This window comes from Nansenia antarctica, assembly GCF_963989245.1.
Source record: "Nansenia antarctica genome assembly, chromosome: 7".
In the NCBI taxonomy this organism is placed as follows: domain Eukaryota; kingdom Metazoa; phylum Chordata; class Actinopteri; order Argentiniformes; family Microstomatidae; genus Nansenia; species Nansenia antarctica.
In genome coordinates, this window is record NC_137677.1 from 47,511,234 (window position 1) to 47,537,601 (window position 26,368).

At 41.5% G+C, this 26,368-nt stretch overlaps 2 protein-coding genes across 2 annotated transcripts; one reads left to right on the forward strand and one right to left on the reverse strand.

Annotated features, from left to right (window-relative positions):
- Positions 1 to 876: 876 nt before the first annotated feature.
- Positions 877 to 26,130, reverse strand: gtf2f2b (general transcription factor IIF, polypeptide 2b; the record flags this gene model as incomplete). Its single annotated transcript, XM_080536830.1, has 8 exons — positions 877 to 1,011; positions 10,425 to 10,568; positions 10,755 to 10,854; positions 11,274 to 11,355; positions 24,382 to 24,526; positions 25,078 to 25,096; positions 25,769 to 25,842; positions 26,065 to 26,130. The coding sequence occupies 8 exons, from the start codon at positions 26,128 to 26,130 to the stop codon at positions 877 to 879; spliced, it is 765 nt and encodes a 254-aa protein (XP_080392956.1).
- kctd4 (potassium channel tetramerization domain containing 4) lies at positions 16,517 to 17,296 on the forward strand (the record flags this gene model as incomplete). The annotated part of the gene is made up of 1 exon (XM_080535669.1): positions 16,517 to 17,296. The coding sequence occupies exon 1, from the start codon at positions 16,520 to 16,522 to the stop codon at positions 17,294 to 17,296; it is 777 nt and encodes a 258-aa protein (XP_080391795.1). The 5' UTR covers positions 16,517 to 16,519.
- Positions 26,131 to 26,368: the final 238 nt, after the last annotated feature.

Consider the following 26,368-nt stretch of genomic DNA (forward strand, 5'->3'; position numbering starts at 1 on the left):
TTCAGAAGTAAGACAAAAACATAACATTTTTAGAGAACAATAAAATAATTTCAGTATTGTGCTTAAGACCTCACTGAGAATGTATTCTCCAACTATTATGTTCCAACTTCTGCCACTAGGTGTCTCTAGAGGCCAATATATGAAGGTCTACTTCAAGCAGATGTAAGACTAATTAGTGGGCTTGCTTCAGCACTCATAGTTATCCGTCATACTAATTCATATTAGTTTTCTTTCTCCTACAACATTGAAGCTATCCAAAGTTTAAATGTGCAGAGAGGTTGTGACATAAAATGAACACACAATACAATCCACTTGTACAGTTGTGTGTGTATTACTACACATGAAAAAAAATCAACAATCATGGCATTTATTGCAGTTACTGTACATACACTACATCAGACTGTTATAGTGAACCTTGTTTTCCCCATAAAAAAAATTTCATTTTAGAAAAAGGAAATGTCTACAGATCAGCAAAAAAATTATATGAATTATTTATAAATTAGACAGTTGTAATGTACAGCAGCCATGGAAAGTAAAAAACAACATACTTGGCCTCTGTCCATTGGATGTTTCTCAGGAACAAAAGGAAGTCAACAAGCTGCACATAATCATTCACAGAAATGAACACATTATCAGTCTTCTATCTCTCTAAAGATATCGCCCAACAGTATAGTTACTACAGCTGGATTGCCATACACTACCATCCCCCAACCGATGGGTTCCAAACTGACAAAAACCTTGTGATCATGTGATTTTTGGGTCGGAATTTCACTATCAAATAAAGGAAGAAAGAACATACTGTCCTGCCACCTCTCCTCTAGTCATGTTAGTGGGCCCGGAGATCAGTGTGCCCCAGGTTGAGTGGCCTGTCGTGGGCTAGTCACTCTTCATCTCCTCCTCCACCTCCTGGTCCTGGTAGTGGCGGTACTCCGGCTTCAACTCCCAGGTGCTCTTGTGGGTTCCCTTCGCATTGTAAACACCAATCCCTCTCAGGATCTCCTTCAGATAAGTCTACAGGAGAGGCAGGTTAATATGTGTGTGTAGTAAACATTTTTGACAACTCCCTGTACACACATTTCCCTTTTCTGAAATATTTTATTCTGATATACCCAAAGAGCATGTCATTCTATTTCAGAAGTAACATTAACAACATAACATTACAAAAAAAGTTTCTGTATTGTGCATAACGGCCAAAATATATATCCAGCGTTACCTCAGCGGCCCGTGTGCGTGGCGGAACTTCTGCTGGACTTTCTGTCATGTCTTCCCTACTGGAAGCGTTTCTGTTACGGTTCGACTGCAGAGCTGCTACAGCCAAATTTGCCTTTGATAATGGCTGTCAATAATAACATTTTCAATTTTAATTATAAATATGTTCTGGGTTCCGTCTCTGTTGTCATTATTCCTTAATAAGCGCTTCGAAAAGTTAAACGGTTATAAGCAGAAAGCAGTCACGTAATTTGTTTAACCTGTTAACTAAATTAAACTCACACGCGCCGCTGAGGTTCACGTGAGGTTGATGCAAGATGTGTGTTTTGGCTGTAACTGGCTGTAACTTAAATCCTACTCTAGTGAGGCCTTAAACCATAAACTGGAGAATCAAGACTGGTTAGATGAACTAAAATGCACACAGGTTGAAGAGGCATGGCTAGGTTTCAAAACCAAATTCCTAAATATTATTGACAGTATAGCCCCCATGAGAACCACCAGGGTTAAAGCCCGATCGGAACCATGGATGAATTCGGACATTCTAAATGCTATGAAAGTCAGAGACCTAAAATGCTCTGAAGTTCAAAAATGCAAATCAAAATTAATGAAACACTTAAACGAAGATCACAAAACCCACTTTGAGAAAATTAAAAAACAATGCAACAAACTATGCAATCAGGTAATTACCATGACCAAATCTGCTAAGAAAGAATACCTCGATAACAAAATCGAAGAAAACTTAAACAAACCACGTGACCTTTGGAAGCTACTTAATAGCCAACTAGGTTGCAGCCAAAAACTCAAAACCAGGTCTACAAACATCAGCATAAAATCTGGAGATTCTCTCCTTACAGACAAGCTGGATGTGGCTAAGTGCTTAAACACTTTCTTTACAACCATAGCCACTAAATTAGTTAACAATCTACCACCCCACTCAGGGCGTTATGGTGTAGAGCACATCCGTGCGTTCTACAATAAACTGGGTGTACGCAAAGATGATTTTAAACTCTCCATGGTGTCAAACGATGAGGTGTTTAAAAAGCTGGGCGCTCTACACTCAGAAAAGGCCACGGGCCATGACAATATTCCAGCCAGATTTCTAAAAGACTCAGCTGCCTCCATTACCCCAATCATCACCCACATAATAAACCTCTCCATCAAACAGGGACACGTCCCCCTTGACTTTAAAATAGCAAGGGTAACCCCACTGTATAAAAAAGGAAGCAAATTAGACCCAGGCAACTACCGACCTGTTTCTATTCTTAATTCCATCTCGAAACTTATGGAAAAAATTGTTTATGAACAGGTTGATAGGTACCTTACCGAAAAAAATCTGATGTATGAATTTCAATCAGGATTCAGAACATCCCATTCCACTGACCTCTATTTGAACGACCACATCAACCATGAGGTGGACTCGGGCAAGTACTGCGGCATGGTCATGCTGGACCTCCAGAAGGCCTTCGACACAGTAGATCACCACATATTGTTAGATAAACTGAAAGCAATTGGGTTCGATAGAACATCGGTGAGCTGGATGCAATCCTACTTAGAGGGGAGGGAACAGGTGGTTAGTGTGAACGGAACACTGTCCCCCCCCCTCCCAGTGACCTGCGGCGTTCCACAAGGAAGCATATTGGGACCTGGGTTTCCGTTAACCGATAATTACCGGTCTTTGTCCGGTAAAAGTTGTTGAAGTCCGACAAATTGAAAAGTCGTCGGACATATTGTCCGGTGAAAATAATTCCCTTTGAATACAATTCGCTAAAGTTAACATTCTGATTCCTTCTATTTTAAAAAAGACGAATATATAGGCTATGTATTTCTTTTATTATGATATGATTTGACACCGGCATGATGATGACTCCTAATGTGTAGGCCGGCCTATGCGAAACAGCGCACAGGTGCCACATGGGATTGATGCCAGATGGGATTACAGTTTAACCAGTCTATTACCGCTTAAACACAGTAGCCCATTCGGCGGTAACCCATGCCTATCTGGCAACCCTGCCAACCCGTCCACCATAGTAATACGCAAACGTCGGTGTCATGACAGCGCTTCGTGGTTATGGGGGCTTGCGTTTCTCAACAGCCTGCGAAGTCCTCATCCGAGACTTCAGCGAAATTTACCCAGAGTGGGTTACACTGGCCAAGATAGCCTGCTTGATTCCCGTCTCCAGTGTTCTGCAGAACCGAATTAAAACTGCGGACCGAAGTCGCCTTGGGGAGGGCAAGGTCACACGGCTAATGCGCATTGCAAGTTGCGGAGAGACACTTTGCAGCTTTGATTTCAAGTCCGCAGCTGCACGCTTCAATGCTGCCAAAAAGCGACGTAGGCCTAATAAGTAGCTGAATTATATGAGCAGCCATTGTTATTTTCAGAGTTTTTACTCTAGGCTATTTTATTTAAGGCTATCCCCTATCTATCTGAGAAAAGGCATAGGCGATAGGCCTAGGCTGTAACATCGAACGGAAATTAGCCTATACATACGCATTGCAAGTTAATTTAAAGCCTATTTATTTTCAAAGAGTTTTATTCTATTTTATTTGATCTGATAAAAGGCATATGAACGGAAATTAGGCTAGCCGTGTCACGCCAGAAGCCTACATGCTTGCACTGTTACTGTTCAATAAAATGTTATACATCTAGACATTGTGGTATTTCTTTATATACGTATCCCAGACTGCCTATCAATTGTTTCTCAATAAACAGTTATGTTCTCCCCATTGTCATACTCCCGAGCTAAACGAAATGCCTTCCCAACCAGCGAGACCTGGTTATAGAAATGACGTTGTTTTATTGATTTAAAAAAAAGGGTAAAACTGGAAAGAGAAAATAGAAAACTCACATTAATCCCAAACAATTTAACAAACTTCAGTTAACGTAATGTGGAGTCCGTTCATTGATCGATGCTGTCTGTTCAGTTCCCAGTGAGGCGCCCTTTCAGCGCTGGACCCGTTCAGCGCTGGATTTGACGCATGGCATAGCGCGCATGCGTCAAATCATGTTATATTATTATATACTATATAGCTCGCATCTAATCGTATCGGATGAGAAATAGACATTAAACGGCATATATAGGCCGCTACACAACAGTAATCACCGCGACAAACAGCTATATTAGATTTGGAGAAAAAAAAAATATGATTTTGCAAAAAAAAAAAAAAATTTATATTTTAATATGATGACCGGAATATATCACGTTTGTCCGGTAAATCGAATTCTTCCCGGACACGATGTCCGACGGCAAATTTTTCTAACGGAAACCCTGATTGGGACCCTTACTGTTCCTAATATATGTGAATGACATGTCATCAGCATGTGATTGCAATTTGTTCCTGTTCGCGGATGACTCGGCTCTGCTGGTCTCTGACAGGGACATATTGCAGGTGGAAAAAGCGCTAAGCACTGAACTGAGTAGAATCTGCATCTGGCTAGCTGACAATAAACTATCAATACACCTAGGTAAAACTGAAACCATCCTATACGGATCCCCATCTAAACTCAGAAAGGCTGAACATTTTAAAATAAAAGTGGGTAACATTAATATCACAAGAAAAGAGGATATTACATACCTGGGCTCCATCTTAGAGGCAAATCTTTCCGGAGATAAAATGGCAGCAAAAGTAATCAAAAAAGTGAACCATAGAACTAGATTCTTGTACAGGATATCCTCACTTGTCAGTAAAAACACACTGAGGACCCTATCAGGAGCTCTCATTCAATGTCACTTCGACTATGCCGTAACATCATGGTACTATAGAACCACAAAGGCCCATAAAACAAGACTCCAGACAGCCCAAAATAAACTGGTTAGGCTTCTGCTAGGCCTCAACCCTAGGACACATCTAACCGCTGCTCATTTTTTGAGCCTTGATTGGCTACGAGTAGTTGACAGAGTACAGCAGCTTGCACTGGGCCTGGTCTTCAAGATTCGCTACACCACAAAGACACCCAAGTACCTGTCAACATACTTCCAAAAAGTGAACAACGTCCACACATACAACACCAGAGGAAGCTCCACGAACCACGTTCAACCGCGTTGCACCACAAACAAGGGGTTAAACTCGTTTGCAAACTATGCAGTAAAAATGTGGAACGCCCTTCCTATAATCTTAAAGGAGTGCAAAACACTGCCCACCTTCAAAACCACTCTCAAAAAACATTTACAGGAGGCTGCAATCCGTAACTGGACCCTCTAAATCAAAAATCAGATTAAAAGACCCGAACTACCCACTGTACATACTTTGTGTTTTGTCCCCCGCCCCCACCTGTGGTGTATGTCCCCACCTGTCCTACCCACTGTACATACCTGATGTTTTGTTGTATTGTTCTTCCCATGATGGATGTATTTTTATCTTGTAGATAGTAATAGTTATTTGTCTGTATTATCTTGTAGATAGTACTAGTTTGTTTTGTCGGTCTTACATGTAACGATGAATTGAGAATCAAGGACCCCAATTGAAATAAGCCAGTGGCTTTCTTGGGTTTTTATCCTGTTAGTTGACCTTGTATGTAATATGTACTTTCATGTACCTACTTCTGCAAATCTTCTAATAAAGTTTTCAATCAATCAATCAATCAATAACTGACAGTAAAGACTGCACTGAGAATGAATAGGCTAGGTGCACGATCTCCACTACTTCCTGAAAGGCACCTTGCATGAACATATCCTGTCTCACTCTATTGGTTTAATTGATTAATCAGCTGTGCACTGTGTGTTCCAACAGTTTACCGCACAGCTGATTAATCAATTAAACCAATAGAGTGAGACAGGATATGTTCATGCAAGGTGCCTTTCAGGAAGTAGTGGAGATCGTGCACCTAGCCTATTCTCCAACTATTATGTTCTATCTTCTGCCACTAGGTGTCTCTAGATGCCAATATATGAAGGTTTACTACAACATTGAATTTATCCACACCAATCCAACGTTTAAATGTGCAGATAGGTCAAACTTGGGGTGTTTACAGTATGGTTTGGATACCATAAACTTTCTATACTATTCAGCTTTTTGTACCTCAAAAACCCCTATCCATTGACATGGTGGGATATTGATTAAAGTCAACATTCTGTGAGCTTCAGAATTCTTAAATGAAAACACCAGGATACCAACAGAACACATGCAGAATGATTACACAACAACACACCTTAGAATGATTACACAACAACGCACTTGGGGTTTAGGTTCAAAAGGCCCACGGCAGCCAGGTTTGCTTCCTAGCTTTTCTTGCACCGTATTATGCAACTAGTATTTATTCTAGGCTGCACGTTGCCTTTGGAGTTTAGATGAGGACCAAAGGTGTCAATGAAAGTCAAGGAAGCCATGATTAGGCTGACATTTCAGATTTTTTATCAGAAAGTTTTATCAGAAACAAAATGAACAATTTGAAACCAAAACAATTTAATAATAATAATAATAAAATGAGCTCAGCAATCACAGATGGGCTGGTAGGCCATGGAAGACTTCTACATGAAGACTGAAGAATGCTCACCATCATTTAGAAAATCTAATTTTCTAATTTAGAAAATCCCCAAAACAACTGTCCCACAGATCAGGAACACTGTCGAGCGTGAATGTCTCCACAGAACATGTCACCAGCCTATTCAGATATTAAGTACCTAAAAAGCCTGCATAGGTCTGTAAAAAGGTATTGTGGGTAGCGAGATGAATGAGATTGAATGAGATTAATGTTTGGAGAAAAAAGGATCTGCTGTAAGATTTGCAGCATACCACCTAGGGATGGGAATTGAGAACTGGTTCCAGTTGAGAACCGGTAACAAATTGGAATCGGAATCGTGGTTATCTATTCCTTTTATTGATGCCGGTATGTTTTTCTGAAAGTTGTGCGTTGTGCTCTGCAGTGTAGTATCCGGCATAGTTATAGAAACGTAGATACCTCATTGGCATACACAGCAGTGTATGTAGCCACCATGTGTCTGACTGTCATCGTCTCGAACGAGGCATCTACTGAATGCATCTAATATATCTATGGTATCCGGAGTGTAACGTTTTATTTAGTCGCAACAAGGACAGTATTCAAGAGCTCAGGCTATGCCACAACGCCTGGTATAGGCCCTATGTCCGCAAACTTTGTTTGAGAAAGATGACAAAGTAGCATGTTATCTATTTGAAATGTGACAAAGTCAAACGAAATGCAACCTAGTGGATTCTAAATGATAGACGACCTGCACGTCACTGCCACTGAATAACGCGCCCATTGATACTTCAAGGAATCGTGTATATATGTTATTCATATCTTGTTCTATAGTATAGTAACTTAAGGTTTTATGGAAATGTTCCATTGATTTATTATATGGTAATTTGGTAATTATATTATGAAGTTACTCTTCCAATTAATGAGACAACTGAACATATATTTGTAGTAAAATAGAAAAATCTATTAAATTAAAAATAAGTAAAATGCATAGTTTAATATTATCAGTATGTATAGCAGAATGATACTGCTGGCTGCACAGTAGCCTCTTTTCTAAATAGGACAGATATCAGGCTTCACATGATCTTGTTTTAGCCACACTTTGTAAATTCTAAAGAAGAACTGTTTATTTTATGCACCAGTTAAATGTTATATTTGGTTCAAGCTTATTCCCTTTTGAAAAGGAGTATTGTAATTTATTCAAATGTTATTAGGCATGTTCCATGCCTATTTTTCTAAAGAAGAATTGTTTATTTTATCAGTTTTAAATTAGTTTTCCAAGTTACATCCTTTTGAGAAAAGGATCATTGTAAATCATTTTAACATGTTCAAATGTTATTAGGCAGATATTCTACACTGCGACTCAAGAGAAAAACTAAACTTATGATATTTGGAAATCGAAAAATAAATAGTCAAGTACAAATCAAGATAGATAATGTTGAAATTGAAAGAGTTTATGAAAACAAATTTTGGGGAGTTGTTATAGACCACAAACTATGTTGGAAAACACACATAAACTACTTAAAGACCAAAATATCAAAGTCTATTGCAATACTGCATAAAACGAAAGATATACTTAATCCAAATTCATTACACATATTGTACCGTTCTCTAATAGTTACATACATAACCTACTGTGTGGAAGTGTGGGGAAACACATACAAAACAATCACAAATCCAATTTATTTACTACAGAAAAGAGCTATACGAATTATAAACAGAGCTGCCTATCAAGAACCAACTAACAAATTATTCATAAACACCTATGATCTCAAATTTAAAGAATTGGTGGACTTCAAAATGGCACAAGTAATGTATAAAGTAAAAAATAAGATGCTTCCAGAGTAATTATGAACTCAGAGGAATATGTATGTTTATGAAAACAAAGATTAGAACAAATGCAAAACAAAGATGTATAACAGTTAAAGGAGTTAATTTATGGAATACTTTTGAAAAGGAAATGAAAATGTGTAGTACATTAAAAGGATTTTAAAAATTATTTAAAAATAAGATGATTAACAAGTATAAAACAGAGGTTTAAATATAGTTTTTGTTTGGTATTTTTTTGAACTTTTTGTTGACATGCGTAAGTGACATTTTGTTTATAAAAGTTTCAATGTTTTGATTATGCATTCATGGGGGGACATGCATACATGTAACAAGGGTAGGCGCAATAAGCCACGGCTTCAGCCTACACCTTTTTGGTCCTGATGTTATAAATTGTGACTATGTACATTTTCTTATATCTGTATTGTGAATTGTATAGGGGACCAAAATAAACATTCTCAATCAAAAAAAAATCAGATAATAAAACAGCTGCGTTGACGCTGAAAACCTGTGTAGGCCTACTTTTCTGTCACACAGAAAATTGATCAGGAATCGATAAGGGAATCGAATCAATACGCAGAATCGATAATGGCATCGGTATCAATAACTCACCAACTCATCTCATCAATTCCCATCCCTAATACCACCTCATCTGTGAAGAAAGATGAGAAATCTACTAGGCCCCTGTACTGTTTCCCCAGTGTCATAATAATCCAAAACAATCTTCCTTCTCCTAGCACAACAACTGCCAATGCCCCCAGGCCTGAGCATAAATTACTATTTTTCCATAAATTGACTTTTTTCTACTATGGCTGGTGGATAGATGATTCACATACTTAGTCAAATGTATTTGTTGTAAGTCGCATTGGATAAAAGCGTTTGGCTAAAAGCCAAAAATGTAAATGTAAATGTACTCATCTTAATTGATGATGTAACTGAAGTACAGTACCGGTCAAAAGTTTGGACACACCTTCTCATTCAATGGTTTTTCTTTATTTATATATTCTTCTACATTGTAGATTAATCTATATTAGTAGCCACCTTTTGCCTTTTTAGTGTTTTTTCCCCACGTATTCTAGAGAAGAGAATGCTGGGCGGTGTTCACAGTTTCCTCTTCCGCTGACACACACACACACACACACCAAGCTGACTGAGAGAATGCCAAAGCTGTCATCAAAGCTAAAGGTGACTACTTTGAAGAATCTAAAATATAAAACATATTCTGGTTTGTTTAACACTTTTTTGTTTACTACATAATTCCACATGTGTTCTTTCATAGTTTTGATGTCTTCAGTATTAATCTACAATTTATTTATTACTAAATACTCAAAACACTTTTATGACAATAAAATGTGACGAAAATGCGACGATAATGCGACAGTCATTAAGGACAGCGGGATAATGCTCGTCAGGCACAGGGCACACAATGGGTGATTTGCAGAGAGCTGTCACTGTGTGTTCCCTATTAGTGAATGATTGGAAAGTCCACATAACATGCCTGATAATTCCGTATGAACCTTAGTCAGAACCTGGCTAACTGTAATTTATGCTAATACTCCATGAGACTCAACAACCTCCAACCTCTATCTATCTATCTATCTCTCTATCTACCTTATCTCATCTACCTACCTATGCTACCCTCTGGCCATCTTTAATCCATTAGTTCAACCATCTAACCTTTTCCACTACCAAAAAGAGTTAGCAAACCCACAAAGTTTCGTCTGGAACTTATTTTTCTAGTTAATCATATATAATCAGTATTCAGGTTACCACAGTTCAAACTCAGAGTTAAGCATCACTAGAGGAAGTGTGCAGTGGTCTAATTAACACCTACGTACAGTATCTGTTCTCTGACCACAGCAATTTGTCATACAACTATGAGTGTGTGTGTGTGTGTGTGTGTGTGTGTGTGTGTGTGTGTGTGTGTGTATGTGTGTCAGTTGAGACTTACCACAGGTTGCTTGGTGATGTCGACCAAATCTTTGATGTTGTAGTATTGGTGTTTCTCAAAAGCAGAGAAGAGCATGTCCATCACCTGCTGTCTCTCAGCCCTCACCATCCTCCCCTCAGTCTTCTTCTTCTTCTCAAACTCCAGCTACACCTCGAGCATACACACGGGCACACGGGCACACACGCGCACACACACACACACACACACACGCACATCCACACACACGCACACAAAAGCTCCTGTTGCTACTGTATAATACGATAAGAGATTTTTCTCACAATGGATGTGTCTTTCAGCACACATGTTCTGAAAGGCCAGTAGTGCTCTTACGTTGGCTACGTGATTAGACACTGGTTTGAAGTTATTGGTGACGGCCTTGTCCAGTTGCTGAGAGAGGCGCACAGGTTTAGACTGCTCCTCAATCTGCAGCCTGTTGAGAGAAGCGGAGGCACAGTCAAGTGGACAGTGTGGTAGAGTGAGAGTGCTTAGTGATAGGTAAAAATACTGAATGACACTAGAGCAAAAAATACCAGGATTGGTATGTGCAGTTGTTATAGCAATACCAGTCAACTGGACATCATAAAACAGTATAGGAACTGCGATGACAATATGAGTCCTGGAGCTACTGTGTGTCTATGGTAAGCTCACTGACAACAGAGGACATTAGGGATTTGTCTCTAGGCTAAACAACAATTAAACAGTGACCATTCGAAATCAAAACAACGGGTACTATTTGGCATGTTTAATGTGCTGAGTGACAGTCTGTTTCTGTATTTAACAACACTACATTGCTGCCTTGATACAAACTGGCATCCAGGCTAACTTCTGAGGGTTAACTCCCACACTCACTTTTTCAGTTTCATGTAGTTTGCATTGACGGCCGGTCTGCATTCTGCCCTCTGCACTACCATCCCCTCCAGAGAGATCTTGTCTGAAACAAAGACGGTTTCTTTACTTATCTGAACACAGACACACACTCACCAGAAGAGAGAGTGTCTTATGCTGGTGTGACTAATCAGAATGGATGATTAATTTTAATACCAGCTGAGAATGTGGGGGCAGGACAGAGAGAATGTTACTTAATCACCTTGAGTTAAATTGGTTTTAATAAATGAAAGTTCATGTTAAACACACTTGAAACTCATGTAAATACACCACTTGAAACTCGAGAAACCAAAAAACACCTCCACAGTCGGCACTCCAAACTCCACTCACATGTAAATACATGTGTATTTCATGTAAATACACCACTTTCATGTTATTTGTATATTATTTCATGTAAATACACCACTTGAAACTCGAGAAACCAAAAAACACCTCCACAGTCGGCACTCCAAACTCCACTCACAACTGGACAGCTATTCACTTTGTTTTGCGATTGTTTTGTCATGAAGTGATTTTTGGATTCAGAGCTTCTGGCTGTCTGGTCGACCAGGAGGGTTGGAGGTTGGAGATTAGAGACAAATACGCATTCCCACTGTCCAGACTTTTGTTCAGCAAATGCAAAGCATTGCCATGTCCAGTTGGTGTGCGTTGGCGTTTGTTGGCAAAGCTTTCGTTCCAATTTACTTTAATCTGGGCATCTCTCTGTCTCCACTGTTGACCATGTCTGGTCACTCAAATTCAGATACAAAAGTCTCCACATAGAAAACCACATTGATCTCCACTCATTTCCATACTGTAGAAACTAAATTGAGGGTAGACAATGACTAACAATATAATTGATTGTGGTACAGACAATAGGAGAATGTTGTTGTTGACAGTTTGAGCTGTGTGGACTGGAGACAGCTTTCTGTAAACCTTTGTGGCAGACCATTGGAGATGAAGCAGTGCTATAAGCCACAACAGATCAGACGAAGAGACACACATCGAGACACACACGAGGAGAAAAAAAAAAGTAAGAAGAAAAATCACTTAACAGCACAACATTATAGATCTTACTCACTTTAAACCCTGTTGTTTTTCACAAATGGATGCAATTCAGTGCAATTACTGGGCGATGAGTGCTGGAACACTTCTGGGCACTGTTCCACACACCCACTCCCTCACTATCTAGCCAGCAGCCACACAATAGGGTCAAATGGCCTCAGGGTCAGAAGGTAGCAAACACTATATGTAGATCTCCCTCCTCTCCCTTTCCATCTCTCTATCTTTACCAGTCCATCTTCAGTCCTCCATCATCAAGTCTCTTATGTCAAAACTCCTCCTACAGGGTTATGTAAGACAGCAAACATCTGAATTAAAACCTGGAGTCCAGAGGGACTGTGGTACGTAGGAGAGAACAGCCTGCACACGCAGAGAGGGAGGTGTAGAGCAGAAAGAAAGGGGGGAACAGGGCAGAGAGAGGAGGAGAGGGGACAGTGAGAGAGGAGGAGGAGGAGGAGGAGGGCAGAGTGGGAGGTGGAGTGACCATAGCACTTGTAGCTCAAGGCTGCTAAGCTGAGTGAGAGAGCAACGAGAGTAGAGAGAGAAAGAGAGATGCTGTTAGGGTGGGGAGATCACTCCACCGCCCCCTCATCCCCCCCCACCAACACTAATCTCCATCTGCTCCAAAGACCCTTGTCTTGAAGCTCCAACACTCTTAAAGTCACGATAACCAGAGCACAGGTAAAGCGTACCTCCATGCTGTACTCCCACTCCCTCCTGTACCCCCCTCCCACTACTACTACATGTCCCTAGAGACCCGCCTCTCTCCACATTTAAACAAAGAATAACTCTCTGAGCGCTTTTTGGATTTATCAATGCCTCTGCTCAGTGCTCATCATTCCACCTTCGAAACCTCACCAACAGTATGCACACCAAAAGAAAAAAAAAGAAACTCTCATGGACAGAAACACATCTCCAGGCAGAAGCTATTAAGCTGAGGATTTCAGCGCACAACCTTGAGGGAAGAGAACAGGCACAAAGCCTCACACAGAGAGAGGCAACCAATCGTTTGATCGGGTACACAATGTGTGTGCCGAACCTGCGCTGTCGTCCAGTCCCTCTCTCCCAGTCCCACCACACAGCCTTGGAGAAGAATCCCTATTCTTAGGGTTCCTGAATCTCTCCACTAGCTGAGAAGATGAGCTCTGACAGAATGCCCAAAGCAATCTCCTGTGATCTATAAATGATATGAGGAGTGGCAGTTTGGCATGTTCACTGATACGATCATGAAATGCAATATTGTAACTGCTAATCTTCTCTGTGCAAGGTTGGGGAGGCTTTTAAATAAGGGAAAAGACAGCTTTATTATCCTCATCTACTTACATTCACTGCATCAAGCCCACCTGCAAGCTAGTCACTATCTCACTCACACTCTCAATCGACAGGTTTATCTACTGTAGATGTAAGGGCGGAGGGTGTTTGATACAGAAGCAGACCAACTAGGTCTCATACATGGTACTGTTTCATGTTGGTTGCCATGCCAGCTTCGAGCAGTTTGTGATTCATCATTGCTGTACAGAATAGTCTTAGGAGAGCTGTAGAACCTCAGTCAATAAAGACATGTTTAATGAAAAGAGGCGTCCTTAATATATACGATGAAGTAACTTGGCACATTCTGAGTAAATAAAGAGGAAATGTATCAGATTTGGACATCAAAAGTTGCACAAATACTTCCCCTGATGATCTTAGCATAGTTGAGAGTGAAAGCAGGTCATCCGCCCACCATCTCCTCTTCTACCACAGCCTCGTTTGCAATTCTAATGGCAAAAATGATTCTGCTAATCACATTATGATTACAACTCAAGGTTGAGAGACACCTCGTTGTTTGTCACTCACATCATTGCGATGAGCTGGCAAACACCCACACACAACCTCAAAAGACTTAACATCAAGCACACACACACACACACACACACACACACACACACACACACACGCACACGCACAGGCACACACAACAACCAACTGTAGTTAACAATGCCATAACTGCACCTGGATATAAAACAGTACTTTCATTTGTGGTAAGGCTACTGACCCCGAACTCTGTATCACATTATTCATAACATTTTCTCTCAACACTTGTTTCACACTTCTAATAGCAGATCTATCTGATGGACACACTTCTAACAGCAGATATATCTGATGGACACACTTCTAATAGCATATCTATCTGATGGACACACTTCTAACAGCAGATATATCTGATGGACACACTTCTAATAGCATATCTATCTGATGGACACAGTAATAGCATATCTATCTGATGGACACACTTCTAATAGCATATCTATCTGATGGACACACTTCTAATAGCATATCTATCTGATGGACACACTTCTAATAGCATATCTATCTGATGGACACACTTCTAACAGCAGATATATCTGATGGACACACTTCTAATAGCATATCTATCTGATGGACACACTTCTAATAGCAGATCTATCTGATGGACACACTTCGAACAGCAGATCTATCCGATGGATACACATTTGCGCAATTGGTTAAGCCTGGTTTCTGGGGTTACTAAAAGGGAAGCCAACCTACTATTCTCTGTTGATGACACATCGACTGCAGTGTTTACTTTAATGACAGTTCTACTCCCGGGGGAAATTATGTGTGTGTGTGTGTGTGTGTGACTGACATTGACAATCAACTGCCCAAGCCACATCAGTTAGGACACTGGAGCTATAGTGTGTGTGTGTGTAAGAAAGAGAAAGTGAGGGGCCATCAATGTCTGAATGATAATAATAATAATATTAATAATAACCGTTAATTATAGCACTATACACGTCATTGTATAGAATGATGGGGGCACGCACGCACACACGCGCACACGCACACGCGCACGCGCACGCACACACACACACACACACACACACACACACAGCTTACCCTGTGACAAAGAGTGTAAATGCTTTTGGAGAAGAAAGCCTTGGCTTGGTTCTTTTTATAGCAGCAGTAGCAGCAGAAACAGAGATATCCATTGGCTGGCCAGAAGCCTGAGCCCAATTACCGGCCAGCTTAAATCCCGTGGGGTGAATATAGGAGAATCTGAACAAATTAAAGCAGTTACTTCCTAACAAGCAGCAATAATTGGCTTGTTTCCTTCACTGGATCCGAAAGAAAGCTGATCAAAGCAAGAGTACACATACACACGTATACACACACGTATACACACACACACACACATCTTCTTGTTGGTTTATGACAGAGATTCAACAGCATGTTATCTTAGAGAGAATAATCTGATCAACCATTTGCATAAATAAACATTATCTGCCCACTTCTCCTGGTGTCTCTAGTTTACAGACCAAGCTGCCAGTGAATGGCCCAAAAACAGGTCTGAATGCAAGGTCTTCTATAGCCAAGAAAAACATGTTCCTACATCCAGTTTACTTCTAGTGCCAAGACACTTTCACATCCCCAAGATAACACGGTCACATCCCCCCTTCCACCTGTTGATTGGGGATGTGTGTTCATGGGAAGAGGTTTGCTATCTGCATTGCCTGTGTTAAAGAAAATGTGTGCACGTGTATTTGTGTGTGTGTGTGTGTGTGTGTGTGTGTGTGTGTGAGAGTGTGAGTGTAAGGGTGAGAGAGAGAGAGAGAGAGAGAGAGAGAGAGAGAAAGAGAGAGAGAGGGATGGGGCCCTCCTGTGGCCTCACGTGAAGAGGCACAGCTGAGGAGCCTTTTAATCAGAGAGAACACTAATTATCTAGAAAAAGATTGGAATGAAAGAGAGCAAAAGAAAGGAGGGAGACCTGCACCTGCTGCCAGCCCTTCTACTTTCTCTCCTCCCCCTTTCTCCTCCTCCTGTTGCTCAGTCTCTACTCTCTACCTTTCGCTCTCATTCACACTACCATCACTCTCTCCTCCCACACTGTGACGGAGTTTGCCCCCCCCCCTCCCCCCTCCAGAGGAGCTGCAGAGAGGGAGAGAGAGAGAGAGAGACAGACAGAGGAACAGAGGGAAAGGCAGACTCTCTCCCGACTGCCAGTGCGCTCTGCACGCTCCAAGCCAGCACCACTTCTGTGCAACAGGTACCATATACACACACACACACACACATAAACACACACACTTGCTCAGCTACGGTACACCAGACACAAACCTCTCCGAATACTGTACACACACAGAGACTCGGGAAGCTGGGTGAGTAGGAACGGCATGGAATGGAACCTCAGAAGGATGGAGAGTGAACTGAGGGAGATCAACCCGGATTTGCTGCAGGCCAGCAAGAGCTTCAAAAAGCCCTCCACTGGCACCATCACCCTGAATGTAGGTGGCTTTCTCTATGCAGCCCACCGGACCACCCTGAACCGGCAGCTGGGTTCGCTCCTGGAGGAGATAGTCAATGGCAAGAAGCCCATCCAGCAGACAGACTCAATGGGCAACCCATTCATCGACCGCGACGGCCCCATCTTCAGACACGTCCTCAACTTCCTCCGTACCGGAGAGCTGCAGCTGCCCGAGGACTTCCGGGAGGTGGGACTACTGAGGCAGGAAGCAGAGTTTTACCGGCTCAGCGGATTGGTGAAAGCCGTGGCAGAGTGGGAGGAGTCAAGAGCTGCACAGCGAGAGGCGGCCTTCTTGGAGGTGACCGACAGCCATGACAGGTCACATGGCCTTAAAGTGTACTGCAGCGATCCAGCCTTCATCGAGAAGGTCAAATGTCGTCTGGTGCAGATCTCCAAGAGCCGGCTGGATGGGTTTCCAGAGGAGTTTGAGGTGTCGTCCAACGTGATCCAGTTCCGTTACTTCATCAAGTCGGAACCAGGCTCACGACTGGTGCTGAAGGAGGACAGCACGTTCCTGTGTTCGCTGGACAGTCTGAAGCTGGAGACGGTGATGATGGCCCTCAAAGGAGGGTACAAACTCATCACCAGCCTGGACAGCAGTAAGGGATCAGTGGTGGCTGCAGAAGCCCTGCACTTCGTGAAGTAGGAGAGAAAGAGGGGAGAGAAGTGCCCACTTATTAGACCATTGGCCTTCACCCCCCCCCCCCTTCCCCTCCCCCTCCCCTCCCCTCCCCATGCCAACATTTGTAGATTTTGAAAAAGTTGCTATTCTGTTTGGAAACTCTTGCAGGTGAGTAGAATATACCCCTTGATTGAAAAGAAGATTTCCACGCACTGCTTGATTGCAAAAGTCCTCTTCTTAATTTTGATTTTCATGGTTTTCAAAGTTTCATGTTTTTAATGTGTTAGCTTACGCTCTAAGAAAGATCAATAGAATAACACTTTGGCATTCAAAAATAAAAGAGTACCTTTGCATGCAAGCAATGTGCATTAATACTGTATGTTCTTGTATAGCTGTGAAACTATGTAATACTTATATGCAATATTATAATATCTACATTTAAAACAACAATAGGTTGAGTGCAATTATTGCCATTTTGCTTATATTTAGCCAATCCATTCATGCTTGGGGGTAAAGGCTAGGGGTGATTTTTGACCAGGCCAAGAAGAGAGAGACCGTCCACATTCAGGACCACCGTCAACGCTTCTGGACAAGGCACTCAACTTTTCTGCTTTTTTCCATTCTGGCTGCTACCCCTTCAAAATCAGCCTTGGTGTGCACAGTACAAGTGAGATATGTGCAATATGTGAGTGTGCAGTATGGGTGTTCTGTTGTAGTTGTTGTGTTTAGTTTGAGTTCCGTGACCAAGCTTTTCTCTGGAACCTAAAAGGAGCTGTGCAACATGTGTAACAAGGTACCGACGGGCTGACAGACTGCTGGCAAATGAACAAACATGTATCATTCTTTTCCAGAAAGTTCTCAATGAAAGCCATGTCAGATGAGAGGTCAATGTGAGTGCAGCAGAAATGCACTACACTTTAAGATCAAAGCGTTATAATCTACCATGATGTATATGCAGCAATGATTATCAAGTCAGACATTATCTTTGTGATTGCTAGTACAGTGAGCAAATGTGATGTAACTGTTCTTTTGAATTTGTGAATGTTTTACACAAAATAAAAGTCATTCATATTGGCGATCATTCTATGTTTTATGTTATATTTTTAACATACAGTGGCAATACTGTATCTGCAAAAATGGTTTAGGAACATACAGTATGTATAAATGACACCAAAATGTGGGTAGTTCCATGTCATATTATGATGTTTGATTATCATGGTGGCATTAAGAAACTTAGCAATGGACACCAGAAATAATACCAAATATACCATAAGGGACTGAAAAATGCAATTTATATGTAAAAACTGTATAAACAAATACAGCAAAGTACGTAGGCCCTCCGATGAGGGCGGTGGTGGTGAGGGCGGTGGCGCTGAGCCAATTATACAAAAATAAATAAAATACAACTTACAATACTATTTAATACTGGCAAACAAAACCGCCACAAATGCCACATATCACAAACAGCTATAAAAAATATTTCCCATCAGACAGTAACCTCAAGTCAACAAAATGAATCATAACTTTCTCATTTCTCTCCTTTCCCATTTCTTCTTAACCTTCACACACAGTATGTGAGCACTGGTTGGGGGAGTGAGAGAATGACTGTTGGTGTCATCATTTTAGACTCTAGAATGATGCCTCTGTAATGACGTCAAGAATCTAGAGGCATCCTCTGGGAGCCCTACTCCACTCATCTCCCCAGTGCTTTGAGACAGTTGATATTTTAAGAAATGGGCCAATCAGTTCAATAAACACTGCTCTTCCCTTAAGGTGGACCTCTTTTCAAATGGGTGTCTAAATGCTTTTGTATTTGTGTCATCAATTAAATCCACAGTGTACAGGACTACAACAAAACGTAACTACAAAAACATCATTAGAATGTTTGGTTATCACATTTGAACATACTGTAGCAGTGGTACAATATGATACTGTTGCTACAGAGTTTGGGCAAAAGATTAAGATAGACTTGGTATTCCCCCTTCGATATCACTGCAAATTGCTTTGCTGCAGCCTTAAAAAGTTACCATTGAAGTTACCGTGTTAAAATGAGGCGAGGGAACAGATGGGTGAGACGTTAAATTAGGAACATAAGTAAACACAAATATCCAAATATGTTAATTCTGGGGTTTTAACTTAAGAACCACATATGGAGACGCCCACCTGGGCTAGAGCTGCATCTCTCCACTTCAGAAACCATCTGCTAGAGGATTCTCTGTCAACAGACCCTCAGCCCCCCCTCATGACTCACACACACACTTCTGACAGACGGTCAAGCACACCCCTCCTCAGGAATCACAAACACACACATGTAGACGGATTTATATTAATATCTGTTTCCACATGAAGATTTGGCAAAGACTTTTGGCTACAAGGCGAATACTTCATAGAGAGAGATAGAGAGATGACCACCAGTCATTCAAAACATTCAAACATGTTCAAATTCAATTCTACTCACAACATGACGATAACCTCACAACAGGACACAGGAAAGGAGAAAGAGCTTTTCCCTGACCTCTACCACAATCGATCTTATTACATCCAAACTGATGACATCACAGCTTTTGACACCTCAAGACATTCCACAGAGCTCACATCCATTTTCTTTCCCGGGGAATGGTAAACTTAAGAAGATTGGGGCAAAATGGAAATTCTGCCACTATACACACACACACACCCGCACCCACACAACACTGGGGCGAACAGGACACTCCCTAAGCCAAAACTCTGCTGTAGGGCACATCAAACCTGAGAGCTTTTTAATTGCAGATCATGCCCATCCATTTTTGATGAGAGACCGCAGTGCTTATAAGCCGTAGGCTCTGACTGATGCATATCTCACCCACAGGTGGCAGACAGGAAGAGAAAGAGGGAGAGGGAGGGGAGCAATGGTAGGAGCGGAAAAAGGGAGAGAGAAAAGGGGATGGAGAGTTTAATCTATTAAAAATAGAAAGAAACCCATTAACTGATTCATATTCATTCACCGATTAGTCTAATTCTCTCACCTGTTGCCGGGCAAATTAAAATGCTGCTACTGTTTCCATGGCCCTGTGTGGTTAGATGTTAACTAACATTACTGTAGGAGAGCTGAGAGACAATCAGGGGAGAGGCAGAGAGAGAGAGAAAAGGGTAGAGAGAGAGAGTGAGGAGAGAGAGAGAGAGAGAGAGGCAGAGAGAGAGAGAGAGAGAGAGAGAGGAGAGAGGAAAGAGACAGAGAGAGAGAGAGAGAGAGAAAGGGGTAGAGAGAGAGAGAGAGAGTGAGGAGAGCTGAGAGACAATCAGGAGAGAAGCAGAGAGAGAGAGAAGCAGAGAGAGAGGCACAGAGAGAGAGAAGCAGAGAGAGAAGCAGAGAGAGGGAGAGGCAGAGAGGTAGAGAGAAAGAGAGAGAGAGGGGGGGGATAGAGACAGAGAGTGAGAGAAAGGGGTAGAGAGAAAGAGAGAGGGACAGAGAGAGGAGAGAGAGAGAGAAAGGGGTAGAGAGAGAGAGAGAGAGAGAAAGGGGTAGAGAGAGAGAGGCAGAGAGAGAGAGAGAGAGAGAGAGAGAGAGAGAGAGAGAGAGAGCTGAGAGACAATTAGAGGGAACGGGAGAAAAAGGGGAGGAGAGTCATATTGAAGGCAGAAAGTTTAAAGAGGGAGCTGTACAGAACCAGCCTCTTTTCACCTCCGCTGGTACAGCTAAGAGCAGGAGCAAGTGCCACTCTGTTCAACAAGAGAACATTCATGCACATCTATATGAGCCATTAGTCTGTGGCTACAGGAGACAGGTCTCTTCAAGGTTTTATGCAAATATCAATCGAAAGACCAATCAAATGTGTCATCTTACTGCCTCTACATGTGAACATTAGGTAATAGGCTACATAGAGTTAGGGTGAATGAAGATTAGATCGCTTGTGAATAGCTACAAAGAATAAAAGGAATCAGAAGCACTAGCAGTAATAACAATGAGGCAGACCATTGAGACCAAGGAGTCAAAGACACAATTCAGTCAGATGATGGATCAATGAGGAGGGAAAACTCAGTGAATAACATCCTTGAGATATGGTTCCAGTTAAAAACCAAGGCGCTCTCGAGTACATTTCCTGGCCCCAGCATTGTATACCCAGGGAACTGTCTTGTCTAGTACACCAGTTAAATTAATTGGCCTTCACTTCTAAATCCATTCTGTATACCAACATCCATCAAAGCATTTGACATTACTTTCCAACACTGAAGGCTAAAAATCACAGTACACACCTGTGGCTTGAAAAGACCTAAGACAACTTTAATCTCTTCGGCGATTCGATCTAATCAAATAGCACATTGAAGTTTAGCTGAGGCGTAATGCATGCCAATATCTCCTTCACTCAAATCGAATCTTTTTGTCAGGAATCTAAAGAGCCCCATTGTTGTAGATGTTAAGAATCTCTGTACATTCCAGCCAGGCTATGATGAAAGGGATGGCAAGAGAGAAATCTGCAGATTCACACTGATTATTCCAGGAGTCACGTGCCTCCTTTGTGTGAACGCAGAGGGCGAGCACTGTCTATTTCAGGAGCCAAATGGAAATCTAAGCAAAGAGGATTTTTTTTCTCTCTTTCTGGAACAATAAGCCATGCTGCCTCACTCACTGGTCACTGTGGACCCTGGTGGTTTGCTTTCGCACCAATGTGAAAATCGACTCTGCCACTCTAATCTGACATCAGGGTGAACAGCAGGCTGCTCCACTAATTGAGGGAAGAGGGCAAGGGCTAGCAGAGAGCGGGAGGTGGATATGGCAGGTTACAAGCACTCCATCTCCCAGAGGTTCTGGCCTTGGCTTCTCATTTCAGTGTGTCTACAGACAGATGAGAAAACCAGCACAGCTCTGCACGACAGGGAAGACAGCTCCAACGTGTAAGGCAAGCAGGTCTGACAGGCTGCGGGTATTACCAGACTGCAATGCCTACAGCTAGAAACAAGTGTACTGGCCTTTCTTGGCCTATCATTTAACTTTGTAGTTGGCAATAGTTGAACAGCATGTGTGTTATAGTAGCTATACTGTTGACATGCATGATACTACTAGACACCTTAGACACGATCAAGTATAGCACCAGTGTTGATCAAAGCTGATATTTTCACTATTCTGTTTGGCTTGCTCCCAGAAGACATGTTACACTGGATGTTGCTAGTGAACCGGAAGTCACTTTTATAGTGCATACAACTCTGATGAATGGAGCTAGGGATATTCCTAGAAAACTGCACGGAGGATGTCTGGTCAAGAGCCGACAATCCTATGACTCACTATTGCTATATTATTCCTCTCGAAAACCCTCAATGACTCACAAACGACATTTAGATAAAAGCAGCAGAATTGACTCAGACAGTCATCATACATCAACCCACGAAGCTAAGAGCTCCTGTCACAAATACACCCATAAAGAAGATGACAGCCGCAAACTAGGGGTGGGCATTTTGTGATCGACCAAATGTTTTATTTTGTGATCGACCAAGATCCTTATCGATCAATTATCGATCGTCGATGCCCACCCCTACCGCAAACTTTGCATAAAGAGATGACACAAGGAGAGTCAAATCCAAAGGCTGTCACCCATCACTCAACAAGACGTGGGCTGGAGTTATTTTCAAGCGCACCTTTCAACTGTAATTTAATATGATTTCCTAAAGAAAGAAAGAAAGCTGATTGCTGGTCTGTAGTAATAACAGTACCGGTGTGTTAATGAAGATGATCTCTCCCTCTTTCTCTCTGCTGAGAGACACGACAGCCTGCTCAAGTTTTTTTTTTTTTTTTAATGTATATTCTTTTATAATTTTTTACAGTAGAGAAACTGTACAGGGGAGGGACAGTCAAGGTGTAGCCTGAGGAGATGGGTCTTCTTCATCAGCATAAAGTAATTTACAATTGTTCAAGGACAAATCAACATTACTTATGTAAATGGTAAACAGCAGCGGACCTGTGTGTGGACCACATGCAATCTGTGTAGGTGCTGCGTGCGTGCGTGAGTGAGTGAGTGTTTGTGTGTGTGTGTGTGTGTGTGTGTGTGTGTTTGTGAGAATGAATCAAGTGTTTACATTGTAGAAATAGCCTTGAACTGCTTAAACATGAGAAAGGCTCTCCACCCTGTAGGAGAGTGAGAGAAAGAGAGAAAGAGAGAAAGACAGAGTAATGGGCTTTTAACAGTACAGTACATTACAGCTGGCCTTCTATTCACCATCTACCAGCTTCTTTGGCAGAGCTTGTTGCTAGGCAACCACTTAATCAATACTTGCGGCTTGCCAGAGCTGGGCAGAACACTGAAAAAAATAAACACTTACCGGCATAAAATTACAAAAGCCAGCTAGACCTGACATTCCACATTATGCATTAGTCTAAATCATTAGCAGATGCAATTATCATAGTGTGTGGTTATATTCGCCTATGGACGTGCCCTGTCCTTGACACTTCTAATCCCTTAGTTCATTAAAATATATATATATATACTGTATGTGGGAGTTACTAAACATGTATATTGGTGTCATTCATATATACTGTACTGTATGTACTGTATGTATGTGGGTGTGCATGTGTTGACACTGTGGATGTACATGAGAGAGAAGGCTTTCAAGTCGACTAAAGCCTGAAAGTAATTTCAGAAATGTTTAGATAGCTAATTGGGAAGCAACAGATCTTCACTAGCGACACTCCAGTGTTTGGTTTTGCTCTCGTTAAATCAACTTCTGTTTTTTATGACATTGTTGCTAGTAATCAGTGCATCCAATCCTCTACTGGTCTTTTCATTGTTTATATTGTTCAGTATTGTTCTTCTTGTGAACCACTTTGCTATGTAAAAAGTGCTATACAAATACATTTGATTGATTGACTATCCAATGCTCTCAAATCAGTAGATAACAGGAAAGGAGGCAAGGAAAAGAAGCCACAATGGTGTACTGTGGTAGGCAAGGAAGTGAAGTTCCTCCCAGACCCAAGTCTACATGTCTGCCCAGACACACAATACAGTGAAATTATCATGACATTATCATGCTAACAGAGACCGTATGCTACACACATAATGACCACACCGAGGCTTTGTTATAGCAAAGTAGATCTGGGTCGAAAAGCATTTCAAATACAATGACAGCAGTCAGGGACTGACCTGCGGAGCTCTCAGTGAAGACGGCCAGAGTTTGCCCACCGACAGTATGCATGGTGAAGGGGTGGTCTCGAGGGACAGACACAGACGTAGCATTGTCCTCCAGGGAAGTCAGAGTGGTCAGATCCTCATTCAGTGTGAAAGACACCTAGGGAATAAACATCAGCAAACACACATCATTATCTCTATTAACATTGAGCATGAGCACTGACAGTTGAGCACTGACCATCCAACATGGCCCTTGGAATGGCTTTAAGTTTCAAGTTAAGTTTATTATAATAATAATAATAATAATATATTTTTAATTATTACCTTTATACAAGTATAAGAGAGTAAAACTCTTAGGCTTCAGTTCCTCGACATTGCGGAGTGGCAAGAGAAATAAAGTGGCAATAATTATATAAGTAAGACAATTAAGACAAGTGGCAATAGTTGTAAATGACAAATAAGACCAGAGTCAAATTGAGCAAGTAGGGAGTTCATAGCCATAATAATGGCAGACTCATTTATGATATGAACTTTCAACAATGAAAACTGTGCTCTTCTGCATCAAAATCCTGTAGTGGACTTTCAACAATGAAACATGTCACATACATCTGGCAATGCAGGCCCAGTGTTGTTTGCAAAGGAAAAGGTAGAATTGTCTGTACAGTGGGTTTACAGTGACATCAAGTGGTAAAGATGTGCTTGAAATATTACCTCTGGTTTTCCTTGTTTCCTTTTGAAAACAGAACAGAGACAAACATGAACTTTTCCAAAAGAACAATGTACACTATTGAAGGGTCAGGGGTCAAAGATCATCAGCCATTAAAAGCAAATAAAGGCCTAGACATAGAAGCACGCTGGTAATAACGTGTATAACAATACATTTCAATAGTCATTGCAATGGACAATGAATAGTAACAGATCACTATGATTTGTCACGATGGATTGATGCAGTGTTTTCACCTGCCTAATGCAATACATCTTTGTAATATCACATACAGTAAATATATATGCCCTCATACAACCATTATGATTCATACTTGTACTCCATTTTGTTATGCTCATTGTCAACCTGTTTAAAGTACAAGTAGTGCAAAAAGAAATGCATAGGGAAATGCTCTGAAATGAAATTGTGTATACTTTTGACCAATAAACATCTGATCTATACTACCCACCATCTTCATTATTGACCACCTCCTGCAGTCCTTCACTATCATTTGTTCTCATGCACTTATGATACTATCTGCATCTTCAGAAAAGTATTTTAGTATAGCCTACGTAGAACATGGCAGAAAGACAGTTAGTAACACAGAAATAATATATGAAATCCTGTTCTTATATATTCTGTGGTTCGTAATAGATGGAAGTGGCATTTAAGACAGGTGATTGAAATCAGCGAACCTACTTTCCAATTGTGAGCATGCCAACTTCTCCCTTTCCTGACGCCTTGGACCATTGCTGAGAGAGGTACTTCGGAACCTGGGCAGGGGAAAAGTTTTTGTAATAACTGGCAGATGGGAGAGACAGATTATCATTAAATTGCAACAATGCAAAATGCATTGGAGAACGGTTATCGTGATTGATAGGAGCCCGTGCCGCTCTGTGCAAGGGACAGCCAGACCGCGACTAAACTGCGTGCTGCCGCAGGCTGGTAATTTCAGAAATGTTTAGGTAGCTAATTGGAGTCATAAAGCAACAGACCTTCACTAGCCATACGCCGGTATTTTGTTTTGCTCTCGTTAAATCAACCTCCGTTTTTGCTGACATTGTTGTTAATGAGTTTGTCAACTACAAGCCAGTTCTTCACGTGGTGCTCTTACTGCTAATTACTTACTTAATTCTTACTGCTAATTGCGGCTTAGAGGTCACAGGTCAGTCTGGAAACCCCCCCCCCATCATTAACACCATCCTACCTCTCCCTCCCACAGCCACTAGCTACCTCGCCACCCACTGACCTTGTCTTCAAGCTGGCATCCCTGCAACAGGCATTCACAGTGAGTGGATC